This window comes from Podarcis bocagei, assembly GCF_964188305.1.
Source record: "Podarcis bocagei genome assembly, chromosome: 15".
In the NCBI taxonomy this organism is placed as follows: Eukaryota; Metazoa; Chordata; class Lepidosauria; order Squamata; family Lacertidae; genus Podarcis; species Podarcis bocagei.
Window position 1 is genome coordinate 33,838,937 of NC_138141.1, and position 15,783 is coordinate 33,854,719.

General features: G+C 45.9%; 2 protein-coding genes across 4 annotated transcripts in view; one reads left to right on the forward strand and one right to left on the reverse strand.

Moving 5' to 3' along the window:
* The window catches only part of COL26A1 (collagen type XXVI alpha 1 chain), a 96,254-nt gene that overhangs the window by 16,786 nt on the left and 63,685 nt on the right, over positions 1–15,783 (forward strand). For 2 of the 3 annotated variants that reach the window (XM_081173104.1, XM_081173102.1), the window contains exons 2-3: positions 1,466–1,588; positions 4,022–4,125. In XM_081173104.1, coding sequence (XP_081029230.1) covers positions 1,466–1,588; positions 4,022–4,125 — 227 coding nt within the window. The remainder of the gene's footprint in view (positions 1–1,465; positions 1,589–4,021; positions 4,126–15,783) is intronic. The other variant, XM_081173103.1, reaches the window with a different exon arrangement.
* PFN4 (profilin family member 4) lies at positions 8,874–9,663 on the reverse strand. Its single transcript, XM_081173240.1, has one exon. It carries the CDS (start codon positions 9,526–9,528, stop codon positions 9,049–9,051), a length of 480 nt encoding a protein of 159 aa, XP_081029366.1. The 5' UTR covers positions 9,529–9,663; the 3' UTR covers positions 8,874–9,048.

Genomic DNA, 15,783 nt, shown 5'->3' on the forward strand with positions numbered 1-15,783 from the left:
GTTTATCTCTTTGATGGGAAGGCATTCCACAGGGTGGGTGCCACTACTGAGAAGGCCCTCTGCTTGGAAAAAGGAAAAAAAAGACCCGCAGTGAGGTAGACGGAAGTCACCTTTAAAAAGTAATAATAATAGTAATAAATTTTATTTATACTCTGCCCTCCCCAGCCAAGGCCGGGCTCAGGGCGGCCAAAAAGCAATAATAAAAACAAATTGAATGAATACAACTTAAAAACAAGATTAAAATACAACATTAAAATATTGAAACAATAAAATATTAAAATGCAGCCTCATCACAGGAGGAGAAAGGAAAAAGGAAAAAGAAAGAGGGGGAGGGAATCAAATTGGCTCCAAACCAAAGGCGAGGTGGAACAACTCTGTCTTACAGGCCCTGCGGAAAGAAATCAGATCCTGTAGGGCCCTGGTCTCATGAGGCAGAGCGTTCCACCAGGCCGGAGCCAGTGTTGAAAAGGCCCTGGCTCTGGTTGAAGCTAATCTAACTTCCTTAGGGCCCGGGACCACTAGGGTGTTGCTATTTATGGACCTTGAGGCTCTCCATGGGGCATACTGGGAGAGGTGCTCCCGTAGGTATGAGGGTCCTAGGCCGTGAAGGGCTTTAAAGGTTAAAACCAGCACCTTAAATCTGACCCTGTACTCCACCGGGAGCCAGTGCAGCTTGAAAAGCACTGGGTGAATATGCTCCCATGGCAGAGACCCTGTGAGGAGCCTCGCTGCAGCATTCTGCACCCGCTGGAGTTTCTGGGACAGCTTCAAGGGCAGCCCTTACATCTAATTATGATGTAAGATCCTGGAGACATATAGTGTTGAACATTTTCATTAACTGTGGGTGTTTCTTCATAATCTTTTTTTTTTTTGTATTTTGTGTACCTTGTGTTGTTTTGAAGATGAATGGAATACTTGTAATATCTAATGAAACTCATAAAAAGCATTGCGCGCGCGCACACACACACACACACACACACACACCCCAGACAATGCCCTCTGCTTCCTTCCCCATAACTTCACTTCTTGCAGTGAGAAGCATGGTAAGGTAGCACCTTGGACAGCCCCAAGGGGAGCCCACATTGGCAGTGAGACAAGGCAGGCTTGAATGTCGATCTAACAACCAGCAAACTTAGGCAGAGCCTTAAATTGGACCTCCAGCTTCCTTTGAGCATCTAGCTCCTCCCTAATGGGTGGAGCCTCTGCTCTTAAAGGGGCCCAGACTATTTCAGGATCCATGCGTTCTGGCAGTGCGGTGATGGCTGTGGCTTAGCTATGGTCTCTGTGCTGGACTCCTTGGGAGGGCTCTGTCCCAGCAGCCACCCTAGTGGACCAGCCAGTACTGGAATTTTTAATAATATTTAGTCCCACTCTGTTCTGTGCTCGTTGTCCCACCTTCTTGATTTGCAGCAGTCAGTGATTTGGCCTTAATAACATCGAGTTTGCCTTCTGTTCCTCTCCGCAGGCACTGGTGTCAACACACGGTCACCCGGACTGTTTCCTGCCAGGTGCAGAATGGCTCAGAGACTGTGATCCAGAGGGTTTATCAAAGCTGCCGGTGGCCGGGACCTTGTGCCAACTTAGTGAGGTAACCGCTGTCTGAATAACTTCTCCTGGCTTGGTTGGAATGCTGGGTTTTCTTCTCAGGGTTGTAGAGGCAGGCTGCTCGCCATCACAGAGAAGGACCCACGTAATTTACAGACTGCCTTGTACACCCAACAGATCACTGCAGTCTGTGGGAGAGTTTCTCCTGCAAAGATCTCAGAAGCCCTCTCTGCAGGAGCTCAGAGCAGGGCCTTCAGGGTGGCTGCCCCTGTCCTGTGGAATTGCATCCCTGTTGAGATATGATAGTCATCTAGTCTTAATGCCCTGCAATGCAGGGATCGCAGCTAAAGACTGAGATTCAGGGATGGTGGGAGTAGGAACCCAAAGCATCTGGAGGCAGCAGGCAAGGAAAGAATGACACAGAGTTAAAAAGGAGAAGGTGCAGACAGGGCAAACACAATGAGCCAAGCAGGGGAAATGATCAAGAGGCCACGCAACGGCCACCTTTAAATATCCTGAAGGGCTGTCAAATAGACGATGGAGCAAATTTGCTTTCTGATGCGCCAGAGCCCAAATTGCAAGGAAGGGCATTTCAGTTGGGCATTTGGAAGAGCTTTTACGGACGGTGCACGATCTTGAACAGGCTGTATCGGAAGTGGGCGGGCTTAGGCTAGATAACCTTTGAGGCCGCTTCAAACCCTCATGATTCTATGATTTATTTATTTATTTATTTATTTATTTATTTATTTATTTATTTATTTATTTATTTATTTATTTAAGGAACTGATCCATCTTTCCGATAAAGGGAGGATGAAACACTTGGGGCTTTTTGGTCGTGAAACAGAAGACGACTTAAAGGGAAGGAGAAAGGATAAACTCTGTTTCACCCAGTGGAACTGTTTGGCAGTCGGTTGACTGGACTGACAGAAGGAAGTGCTTTTTCAGGCAACAGATAATTAACTCTGCGAATTTCACTGGCCACACAATGCGGGGATGGCGGGTTTAGATGGCTTTAAGAGGGTATTAGGCAAGCTAGTGTCAGGATCAGCCTCCAGCTTCTACTAAGGTGTGCCAAGGTGGTTGTTGAGGATGGTATGTGCAAGCTTGGATCAGATTATGATTTCATCTTTTTCTGTGGGGGGGGGGGCAGTGTACTTTTCTGTCTGCCCTCCCAACGTGTTACAAAGCAGAATCATAGAATTGGAAGAGACCCAAAGGGTCATCTAGTACAACCCTTTGCAATTCAGGAATCACAGCTAAAATCCATTTTCCAGTTCTCATAGAGGCTAACCAGATACCTGTAGGTTAGCATCTAGCAACTCACCCTGATTTTAACAAGGCATTTTAACAAGGCAAAGGTAAGGGCAAGGAATCACCAGGGACCAAGAAATCGAAACTGTCACTGATAAATAGTCACAGCTGGAATGTTTGAACTTCACTTTTGGGGGCGGGGAGAGTTGTTTGTTTGTTTTAAGGGGATTTCAAGCATGCAACGATTCCGAATGCAGAACATCAGATTACACATTTGGCACCAAAGGCTGATTCTTCAGAAACAAGGACACTTTCAAGACCGGAAGCTGGTCAGGACAATATTTTTTTGGGGGGGGGAGTGGGGAGGGGTAGAGATACGGCTTATAGCATCCTGGGACCCAAATGGACTACACAGGAAATGTCTTCCTCCTGTGTGTTTAAAGCATTTGCCCTGCAATGCATATCAGTTTTGCAAAGAAGCCATCTGAGCGCACAATTGCCTTGTAGACTGAGATCCAACTTGCAAGTCTCCTTTCTCGGTTGTGCCAGCAGAAAGTTGACAGGCTCATCTGGGGTGCTTTGGAGCCCATTTGTGTGTGTTGACAGTTGAGGGAATTAGGCAGGTTTAGCTTGGAGGAGAGAAGACTGAGAGGCGATAGGATAGCCATCTTCAAATATCTAAAGGGCTGTCACATGGAAGAAGGAGAAAGCATGGCCTTGTACAGTAGGAGGGTCTTATGTTCTCATGAAACTGCAGTGAGGCTGCACCTGTACTCGTTTGCCTGGGAGTCCGTACCCTTGTTAGAGTTCATCCACACTTCCTCTTGTCCCAAACTTCCACTTTCCCCTTGGGGGGAAACTGTTTTTTAGCACACAGTCTGTCAGAATGAACAGCAGTGGTGTGCAGTCAGTGGACTAGACTAGTCCCCTAAATGTTCAGGGTAAATTAAGAGTATTAAAGTATTAAAGCCTGGCTTGTGCTCTTATTTAGCACTAAAGGGTGGATTTTCCCTGGGAAAGGAGCAGGACAAGTAGGAAACTGCATGGACCCATGCTTCCTAGGCCTAGGACCAGTGGGAAGTGGGGTTGAGTGTTTTGTGTTTTGCGCTGTGTCAGCCTTGCATTAAAGCATACCTGAGCTTACTTGCAAACGTGCAGCTTTTGATATTTGCAAGGTTGGCAGGTTTGGGGCAGAGCAGTCTGCGTGACCTCTTGCTTGTGTTAGTTACAGGACTCTCATCAGACCCATGTACAAGATCTCCTATAGAACACTGACTGCCCTGGAATGGCGATGCTGTCCTGGCTTCACGGGAAGGAACTGCGAGGAAGGTAAGCGTCTGTGAATGAAAGTGTGTGGAGCTTCCTTCCCGTTCCCCCATACCCCGAGTTTGCAGGACCTTCCAGTTGCACTGTTCAAAGTTGGAAATACAGATCTGTGGGAGTTCCTTTCCCAACCTTCTCTTGAAATGAAATCTTCTCTCTCTCTCTCCCCATCCCTGGAAGACTCTTGCATTCTACGAGAGGGTTTCAACCATTGTTGAAACTTGCTACGGAGTATAACAGAACGTCATGACCCTTTGCTAATAGGTTCAGGTTTCTGGAAGAGAGAAAAAAAAGGAACCACTTAACCATCACCAGCTGGCGGGCACCTCCTTAGTGCTGATGGCTACAGATTGTTTAAATTAGAATTATCTGAGGAATTTTAACTCTTAACCAGGCAGCCGACGAGGAAGGTCTCCAGCCTGCGAGGAAGTCTTGCTGGCAGCTAGCTAAACTCCGCTGTGCAATATTGCGGGCTTTAAATCTTCGCTTTTAGATTTTATCTTTTGGAAGAAAACGGCTTGCCTTCTTCACGGGCTGCCTGTCATTTGATATGCACCACGGCTGTGTTTACGTGGGGAATTTGGAGACAGTTTGTTCTCCCCGGGGAGCACCGTTTGGGATCCTCGCATCCGAACCGCAGGCTTCCCTGCGCGAGATGGCATGCTTCTGATTTGTTCTGAGTGGAATTATTTATGATTTATTATTGGGTCCCAGGGCAGGTTACGACATTAAAGCACAACCATGCAACAAAATATTAAAAACAGTTTAAAGCGTCTTTCAATTAGAGAAATAGGGTGAGTCCTAAAAATACACACCTCAAGTGTTGAAAGGGTAAGGCGAAGAGGCGCTTCTTCAGAATTTGCCAGAAGCTGTATAAGGAAGGTGGCATGGGAGTTTCACAACTGAGGGGCTGCCACAGAGAAGGCCATTTCCCAGGCCACCCTCACCAGCCCTGCTTCACACCTCCCTTGGCTGGAATGTGTCCTTGAACTCTGACGATGCCTCTTGCTCACCTGATATGGTCCAACATCCAGGGTTGCCCCTGAACTCCCTAAGCTGGGCTGCAACTCTCAGTTGCAGCAGAGGGCTCTATACCATCGCCAGGGTTGCTGCAAGATTCAGTTGCCAGTGCAGCCACTCTCTGGTGGAGACACCATCTTCATCCCAGGTAGCAGAATGTCTTGTGCAGGCCCCAAGCAGTGATTAAATCACTAATTTGGGTCTGGCTACTGCAAACTTCCAAGTGTTCCTATTTTCTGGGGACAGTCCCAGAATTAAAGAAGCCATACCTGTTTCTGATTTGATCCTGGAATGTCCTTAGAACATCCCTATTTCCATCGAAGAAATGTTGAAGGGTATGTAGTAATGTGACCCCTGAGCCAAGGATGTAAGTAACTCTACAACCTTTAGAAGACATCTCAAGGCAGGCCTGTACAGGGAAGTTTTTTTAATGTGTAATGTTTTGTTATGTTTTTATATATGTTGGAAGTAGGCCAGAATGACTGGGGCAACCCAGTCAGATGGGCAGGATGATACTAATACTAATACAGTCATACCTCAGGTTACAGATGCTTCAGGTTGCGTTTTTTCAGGTTACGGACCCGCCAAAAGCCGGAAGTACCGGAACAGGTTAGTTCCGGGTTTCGGCGGTCGCACATGTGCAGAAGCGCTAAATTGCGCTCTGCACATGCGCAGAAGCGCTGAATCGCAACCCCCAAATGCGTAGACGTGCCGCTGCGGGTTGCAAACACTTCAGGTTGCGAACATGCATCCTGCACGGATCACATTCACAACCCGAGCGTCCACTGTACTAATACTAATACTAATACTAATACTAATACTAGTACTAGTACTAGTACTAGTACTAGTACTAGTACTAGTACTAATACTAATAACTAATAAAATCCGTTGTCCCTGTTTTCATTGGAGAAATGTTGGAGGGTATGCTTCTGTGCTGAGGCCTCCCGTGCTTTCTGGTTTTATTCCTATGTCTCCCTGGGCCCAAAGAAGTCTCAGGTAAACCCCAAGTGATGGAACATGTCAGATTCCCTGACATTTGGAGTGAGTCTTAAGTTAATTCCTGCCTTGTTTGGGCTTCTCTCTGCATCTAGCTAAGTTGATAAGATAACAAAGAACTTAATCGGGGCTGTTGCTTCAGCTTTGGAGGGACTTTAGTCAAACAGTTCTGCTGGACGATCAGTCTCGCTTTGCTTTGTTTTCTTTCTCTCTTTTTGGAGCGAGGGGGATTTTTTTAGCTGCAGCAGGAAATGAGCCACCCAGCCTGCGGAATCCTGATATAAAGACCATATGGAAAGGGGCAGTGCAGAGGTGATGTGGGCTAGTTATTGCAGTCATGCATCAGTCTGATTGATTTCAATCCAAGATGATGCTGGCACCTCCAACTAGCCTCTTTCCCCTCCTCTCATACGCTTCGAAGTTCAAAGCCCAGGGACCCTCTCCTGGGAGGCAAATGTGTGTCCCCCACCAACCCGGGAAACTTGGCGCCAATTTGAGGGCAGCCAGAAAATGACAACCTTGTTTTACTTTTGCTAATATCAGACGTCATCTCTCTCTTCTCCCGTCTTCAGACCCAAGTTTTCTTTTCTTCAAATGGAACGGTGCAAATCCGGGAAACAAAATTACCCCCTCCGCCTGCCTGATAACGGGAAGGGCAGTTTGCATGCTGTGATTCTGTGGCAGTGTAGAAGCTCTGTTCCTACGACTCACATTGTTAAAAAAAAGTGTCTCGTGTCCTTATGGTTGTGTAATGCATTCTGATTTAGACACATAGGAATCATCCTTAGACCAAGGCAGACCACTGAGCTTTCCATCTCAGTATTGTTAACACTGGCTGGCAGCAGCTTTCTAGGGTTGCAGGCAGTGGCATGCAATGAATTTTTTTTGTAGGGGAACTGTTAGTGCCAGGGGTGACAGGTGGGCTCCTGGACCCATCAAAGCATCGCGCCTCCCAGCTGATTGAATCCAGCTGACTGAGTTGTGTTTCCCCTAACTTCCGATAAGTTCTGAATTTCATCTATCTCTTTTTTTTAACACCATACACATGCACAGGTGTACATTTTGGAGAAATAAGCCATATGGGTACAAGGAAGGAGAAGCGGTGAAATGTTTCTTTTCCAGAGAGAGGATCGCTAGATGACCAATTTATGACATAAGATAGAACCCTTAAAAAACGACAGATATGTCCCAGTCATTGTTACCAGAAGCACCAAGCCCATCATCATCATTGACGACTTCCATCATTATTACTTTTTATTTTGATGTTTTGATCTGCTTTGTAATCCGCTTAGAGTTTTGGTTTTTTAAAAAATATAAGCGGTATAGAAATTGTAAAAATAATAAATAACAGTAAGTATAAATTAATCAGTTTGCTTTTAAAGGAGAACTGAATTAAATTATATATACCTCGCCATTGCAGCAATCTCTTATGCAGAATGTTCTAGAACAGAGGGGGGGGTTAAATATTTAGGCCCGAGGGCCACATTCCCACATGGGGAATCTTTTGGGGTTCACATGCCAGTGGTGGGCATGCTCAGAGTCAAAAGTGGGTGGGCCCAGAGATTAACATTGGTGGAGCAATGGATATGATGACTCTTACCTTTGTTCTGTAGTACACCTTCCAGTCTACCCCAAATTTCTGTGCCCACGCCAGTGTCAGAAACTCGGATATATAAGCTAATCACCAAATGGTACCTTAAACCTGGGTTACGGTTGCCACAGTGGAATGTCTAGGTGCCATTCCCCCACACCCGATGAAATTGATGATGATGATTTTCATTTCTGTACCTCTTTATATTTTAAAGTGGGGAAAATCTCAAAGCGGTTTACAACACATTAAAACATCAAATTAAACAACCCAGAATAAATCACATTCAGGCTTCAAGGGAAACAGTCCAGATCCTTCTCCAAGTAACATTTTGCTTTCCCCATATTTATTTACCTACTGAATTTATAGAGCTGCCCCATAGCAGAAGGACTCTAGGAAGTGTGGTGTAGTGGTTAGAGTGCCGGACTAGGACCTGGGAGATCAGGTTTCAAATCCCCACTCAGTCAGGAAGCTCACTGGATGACCTTGGAATCACTCACAGCCTCCTAACCTCCCTCACAGGGTCATTGTAGGATTTAACCAAGGAGTGAATGATGTACTCCTAGGAGAAAATGGTGGGATATAAATACAGTAAAGAAGCTCTTTTGCTTACCTGCTTAAGAAAGCTGGAGGCTATCCAGATGTCAGTCACTAACCTGACATTCAGAGAACTCCATGTGGTCACAACTGGACTCACGCCAGTCACAAAATGTGCCTGGCACCTGGGGAATTTCTAACACTGTCTACACCCCTCCACCCAGGAAAGCAAGAACCACTATCCTGATGATGATGATACTACTACTACTACTACTACTACTACTAATATATTATTTGTACCCCTCCCATCTGGCTGGGTTTCCCCAGCCACTCTGGGTGGCTTCCACAGAAACCAAAAATACACTAAAATATCACACATTAAAAACTTCCCTGAACAGGGCTGCCTGTCAGACACTTGAGATAGGGTCAGGAGCAGGGCTACTGGTGGTTGTGTCCTGGAGGGAAGGCATGGCCTGGAGCGTGGAAAGTCCTGAGGGCCAGGCAGAGAGGGCCACAACATCCCCAGCCAGGAATTGCAGCCAGCCTCAACCAATCAAGGCTTCAGGCCAGGCAGAACCTGAAATGATACACGTATATCAATCAAGCACCAAGGTTTTACTTCGCGTGCATTTAATTTTTCTCCCCTCCAACCCCACAAGTAGGATGCTTGTGAAAAGGATTTGTGGTCCTTGCATCAGCTGCTCTCTCTTGCCGATGGCGATCCGTTCTCTTGCTGGGCTGGGCTGCGCTGGGTCTCCGAGTAAAATGGCTCCATCTCCACAGCCTTTTCAGTTTCCCTTTGCTCTGAAGTAGTCCGCTAGCTTCTCCACAGCTTCCACACACACGCTGGGGTACATGCCTTGGGCGTAAGTGCCGACCACGATGAAGGTCCCCGTTTTGGCCAGTATCACCCCGTTGTCTTTCCCTTTGAGGTAGATGGAGTGGTCGTCGGCTCGGACACACTTGTAATACCGGTCTTTGAAGTAAAGCCCGTCTCTTCTGACTTGGAGCAGCTCCTTAAAAAAAGCTTGGAGGAAGACCAGGGCTTGGCTTTGGATGTTGAAGCCCGGAGTCGTTGCCAGGATGTTGCCGTCCACTATTCTGATGAGAGCGGCGTTGGCAACATGCTTGGTCCTAGTGAGGCCGTCTATCAGCATACTTTGTGTCTGGTTCATTTTCCTCTCTCCCCGGCTCTCTGCTGTTAAGGATTTGTCTGCTTCCTTGGTTACACAAAACAGCTTCAACTGCCGTGGCTTCTCCCAAAGCATTCTGGGAATTGTAGTTTGTTTGGTTCCCCACCAACACCACTCCTGGCTCCTGAAATGAACTAGGCCTTCTCTCTGAATTTTTCAGCTCTTGTTTCTTTTTAGAAAGCCTTCTTTAAAAACACACACAAAGAGATACAAGTCAAAGGGTGCAAGCTATATGGGAAAGGGAGCTGGTTCTGGTCTGGGATCAAGTAACCCCTTGCTGACCATGCCGATTCTCACATTCATTTCCTTTCTTTTTCATTTGTTGAACGTCAGTAATGACAAGCTGAGAATGTGCATTTGGCAGGAATTCCCAGGAGGTTTACCTCATTTTCCCCCCTTGTTCCCCATTTGTTTGTTTCTTTAAGGCATTTAAATCCCACCATTTAGGCAAAAAGGTTCTCAGAGCGCCTTCAAAAATTCAGTACTTCTGTGTACAATTGGAAGGGGAGGGAGTTTTCTCAGGTGTAGCGGTGCTAAAGTTAGGGTGGCCACTTATCTTTATTTATCTTGTTTAGTGTATATATGACCTGGTTTTCACCAAAAGTCCCAGGGCAGTTTACCTCATTATAAACAACAAAAAATAAAATTGATAATAAACAATGAAAACAACTATCAACCCTTTGTGTCGAAGACACAGATTTGCACGTGATTTCCATATTTTAATGTGTTAATGCAAATTTAGAAAAAGAATGGCGGTTTTGAATAGAAGCTCAATCCATCACATCATAGTGAGGAACATAGGAACAGAGGTAGCTGCTTTATACTGAGGTAGGCTGTTGGTGTTGGTTTGTTTCATTAGTTTGAAATGGACTTGGATCATTGCTGGTCAAACAGGCCTTGCAGGTTTTGCGATGTTTCAAAAAACCTGAAGAACCCGTTTGATTTTGAGGCAAAGAAAATGCCTGTACCTTAAAGAAAGCAATACATCTGAAAAAGCCACTTTGAAAATCTCCTATAGCTTTACCATAATTTCTTTTAATGTTTCCTTTTACTGGTTCTTAATGGCATCGTCTATCAAGTGGACCATTCTCTGCGTTTTGCTCTTAAATAAAACCATTTACATCTCCAGGCTACCCCCTGGCATTCCCCCTCCCTTCCTCAAACTCACAAAGAGCAGTCCGCTTGGGAAGACTGAGCTGAACAACACCAGATTTATTTCTGCAAGAGGCCCTGAATGCATTTGGTAATCCAGCTCCCCAAGAGATGGGCTTCCTTTGTCTGTACAACTTCCAAAAATGATCCAGGAGTTTTCCCTTTATATTGGAGCAAGATCTGGTTTCTCAAATGCTGTGTTTTTAGCCAAAAGCACACAATTGCTCTCTGCTTGGGACTACCAAGAGATTGGCGTGGGGGTGGGGCAGGGACTGTAGGAAGAAGAGAAATACGCTGTATATCTCAAGCTCAAAAAAAGAAGCAGCGTTTTATGGGGGTGAAATCTTAAGAAATGGCAGCATCTCATAGGTTTATTAAGGTGTCCCTACTCCTGGCTAAATTTACTTTTGTTATATGCACATTATACATTTAAAGCAGAATGCTATCCTCCCCACAAAAGAATACTGGACAATGTAATTTATCCCACACGAAACTACAAATCTCAGCACCCTTTGAAAACTACAGTACACAGGATTATTGGGGCGAGGGGAACCATCTGTTTTAAATGTATGGTATGGATTTATAAGTTAGTCGCAGTAGGAAGTATTTGTTTTTGTAAGTTAGTGGCAGTAGGAAGTGTTTGTTTGTTTGTTTGTTTCCTATCCTAAGGTCCCAGGGTGTGTTACAACATTAAAGCACAACGTGAAAAGCAGCTTAAAACAACTTAAAATTATCAAAATAAGATGGTTCCTATAGATTTGCACTGCATGTGCCAGAAACGGAGGTACAGTGGTACCTCGCAAGACAAATGCCTCAGAAGACGAAAAACTCGCAAGACGAAAGAGTTTTTCGTTTTTTGAGTTGCTTCGCAAGACGAATTTCCCTATGGGCTTGCTTCGCAAGACGAAAACGTCTTGCAAGTTTGTTTCCTTTTTCTTAAAACCGCTTGAAGAGGTGCAGTTGCGACCTGACCGTGCTTCGCAAGACGAAAAATTCGCAAGACGAAAAAACTCGCAGAACGAATTAATTTCGTCTTGCGAGGCACCACTGTAAAGGGGTGAGTCTTCAGCATTTTCTGGAAGCTGTGCAATGAAGGCGCCAGGCACACCTCTGTAGGGAAGGAGCTGCACAACTTAGGGGCAACCACAGTGAAGGCCCTGTCCTGTGTTCCCCCCAACAGCCTCTGAGGGCAGAGGAACTACCAAGAGGGCCCCCTCTGCCAATTTCAGCACCTGAAAGAGTCTGTAGGGAAGGAAGGAGGTGGACTTTCAGGTATTCAAATATCAAAATGTGCCACTGGAAAGCTTACAAGGTGCAACTGGAAGAATTGGGGGCGGGGAGTAAGACACCTTAGGTGTATATGTTTAAAAAGGCAAACAGTGTCACAAATTATACAGGCCTTGTTCAAGATCTATCATCTAACAACTATCTGACATTTAGAAGACACCTGAAGGCAGCCCTGTTTAGGGAAGTTTTTAATGTTTGATGTTTTAGCGTGTTTTTAATTTTCTGTTGGGATCTGCCCAGAGTGGCTGGGGAAACCCAGCCAGATGGCGGGGTATAAATAAATGATGATGATGATGGCTGAAGGGCATTACGATATAAGTGTAAAACACTAATGTGTAAACAAACAAACAAACAAGGGGGGGGGAGCAAAAGGATCATCAAACCAATAAGTTGGGAATAAAAAGGTAAAGGTAAAGGGACCCCTGACCATTAGGTCCAGTCGTGGCTGACTCTGGGGTTGCGGTGCTCATCTTGCTTTATTGGCCAAGAGAGCTGGCATACAGCTTCTGGGTCACGTGGCCAGCATGACTAAGCCGCTTCTGGCGAACCAGAGCAGCGCACAGAAACGCTGTTTACCTTCCCGCCGGGGCGGTACCTATTTATCTACTTGCCCTTTGATGTGCTTTCAAACTGCTAGGTTGGCAGGAGCAGGGACCGAGCAACGGGAGCTCACCCCGTCGCGGGGATTCGAACCACCGACCTTCTGATCAGCAAGTCCTAGGCTCTGTGATTTAACCCACAGCGCCACCCACGTCCCTTAAGTGAATTCAAAGAAACAGAATTTAAAACATTCAAGCTACTCTTAACTTTTAGCACAGCCCAGAAAGGCTTATCCTACCTTTTCTGCAGCAAACACAGATGACGCTATCCTACGGCTGATATACTTACCTGCATCATCCAGCAGCTACATGATCTTAAAATCATCTGGTTGGCCTGCTGAGGAAGGGCTGAAAGGGAAGATTAAACTCCACAGGTTAACTGCAGGTTTCTCGGGATTAGCTTACAGGGACAGGAAACCATTGGCCATGCTGGCTGGAGCCGATGGGATTTGGAGTCCGTCAACATCTGGAGGAGGGCTACAGATCTTCCCACCTCTGGCTTACAGTCATGTGCTCTACTAAAGAAAACGTGTCCTTGCTCCCATCATAGGTTGAGGAGCAAGCAGTACATTATATTAACCCCCCCACACACTTTAAAAGCCACCTAACTACTCTTATTTTGAATGAAATGCAGCTGTGTGGGCCCCTGATTTCCTGCCCACCTCCCAACTGCTATTTGACCCCTAAATATGCTTTCTACTGCGCCTTTGGGGGCAGCAGGGGGTGATTTTTTGGCAGGAAACCCAACGCTGGACCCTGCTCTTGATTGGAAGGCCGATAGAGAGCCTGGCCAGCTGTTTTTCCTTCAAAATAAAAATGGCCTGCATAATCATGCATGCACATCTCACACATGTACACATGTTTCCTGTAGCACGTAGTTTGCGCCCGAGATTTAACTTCTCCAAACCCTCTGAGGTTAGGAGCTGAACCTGGAAGGCTATCAGCTGGTACGACTCAATTTTTTAAAAGTTTGAAATCCTTCAAAGGTAGCAGTGGGCACAAATTAGATACAGTATGGGTGCATCGTACATGCATTTAGCTTGCACGATTTCAACCATATGAGTTTGGAGGCCACTGGTTGAAATCCTGTAAGTTAAATGCAAGCAAGGCAAAGAGTTCAAAAGATTTTTTTTGTGCTGGGAAAGCACAGCAGAAAAAGTCTTTAAGACATTTGAAGGCAGCCCTGTTTAGGGAAGCTTTTAATGTTTGATGCATTACTGTATTTTAATATTTGATTGGAAGCAGCCCAGAGTGGCTGGGGAAGCCCAGCCAGATGGGTGAGGTATAAATAATAAATTATTATTATTATTAGTAGTAGTAGTAGTAGTAGTAGTAGTAGTAGTAGTAGTATTTCCCTTGCTGATGGTGGGGAGGTGGCAAGAAAATCTCTGCATGCCGCCTCCAGAAGCCTTGAGATGTTTGTGGAGAGGTGACTCCAAGGGTTTGAGTATATGTAAGGTTTTTTCCCCCAGCCAGAACTCGCTGGAACTCAGTTCCGGCACCTCTCAGGTGGGCGTCATTGCAATTAAAAGAGAACAAGGGAGGCGTTCAAGGTGAGTTCCGGCACCTCTTTTTCTAGAAAAATAGCACTGAGCAAATGCATTTTTGCGTATAATGTCGCACCTTGGAAGTCGAACAAAATCTGTTCCGGAAGTCCGTTCGACTTCCAAAATGTTCGGAAACCAAAGCGCAGCTTCTGATTGGCTGCAGGAAGGTCCTGCAGTCTGTCGGAAGCTGCGGAAGCCCTGCCGGGTGTTTGGCTTCCAAAAGAACATTCAGAAACCGGAACGGTCACTTCCGGGTTTCAATCGTTCGGGAGCCCAAACTTTCGAGAACAAGGCTGTTCAAAAACCAAGGTACGACTGTATGTGGAATCCTTGGAACCGAGCCCACGCACAAGATATGATTGAACTTTTATAGCAGTTGTCCTTTATAAGAGGGTTGTCCATTTAATAGAGGAAGCCTTTTGCTCAAGTCCCGCAGCAGCTCCACGATCTGTTTTGCAAAGGAATCAAGGGTCTTGCCTTTCAGCCTTCACCCATGCGAGTAGATCCTGGCCGCCATCCACAGCTGGTTTCCCTTCGTGGCTTTAATAGGAACTGTTCACGCCGAAACCATTTGTGAATCGGAGATTATCTGCGGTATGTGTCGTTCTCCCGCACTCTCCCTTTTGCCTCCCTGCAAGGGATAGCGGTTCAGTGTGGATTCGAGAGCATTGTTAGGGCTCCGTCTCCTTGGCAGAAAACAACAGGCTATAAAAACCGCTCTCCAGAACAGCTGCGGAGAGAAAGGCCTTTGTGATATTCCTCCTCTGCTCCTCCACCACCGCCACTGCCCCCCTCCGCTTCCCAGCCCACTAATCGCCCCTTTTGCTGACCTGAACGAAGGCAATTATACATCCTGGTTATTGTAAACGGACCACAGAACACCAGGCATACCTTAAAATGATGTCATGTCTAGACGAGCCATTCAGGTATAAATTATTGAGAGAGAAGGGGGGGGGGAGTAGCTTGTTCAGTGGTTAGAATTGTAAAAAAAAAAAGTTAACGAGATATTTTTGTGTTTCTCTTGTGTGTCGTCTCTCGAACGCCGTACCGTGCCTTTGGACTGGGAGAATTCTCAGCTGCCTCTGGGTTTGTCAATGAGGGTTGACTTTGTGAAATTGGAGAGTTCTTCCTCTGTTTTTCCCCTCCTCCCTGCCGAAAGAACCCTGTCTCATTTCCTGTCAGTACAGAGTTTTGGGGTGGGGGCATGAGACAACTGTGTATATGAAGGTAGGCTGAATCTTTTATAAGCCGGAAGGAAGTGGCCAAATAATAATAATAATAATAATAATAATAATAATAATAATAATAATAATAATAATAATAATAATGTAAAAGGTACCCCTGCCCGTCAGGGCCAGTCGTGACCGACTCTAGGGTTGCGCGCTCATCTCGCTCAAGAGGCCAGGAGCCGGCGCTGTCCGAAGACACTTCCGGGTTATGTGGCAAGCGTGACAAAGCTGCATCTGGTGAGCCAGCACCAGCGCAGCACACGGAAACGCCGTTTACCTTCCCGCTAGAAAGCGGTCCCTATTTATCTACTTGCACTTAGGGGTGCTTTCAAACTGCTAGGTGGGCAGGAGCTGGGACCGAACGATGGGAGCTCACCCCGTTGCGCGTGGATTCGAACCACCGGCCTTTCGATCAGCAAGTCCTAGGCACTGTGGTTTAACCCACAGCGCCACCTGCGAAGAATAATAATAATAATAATAATAATAATAATAATAATAATAATAATAATAATAATA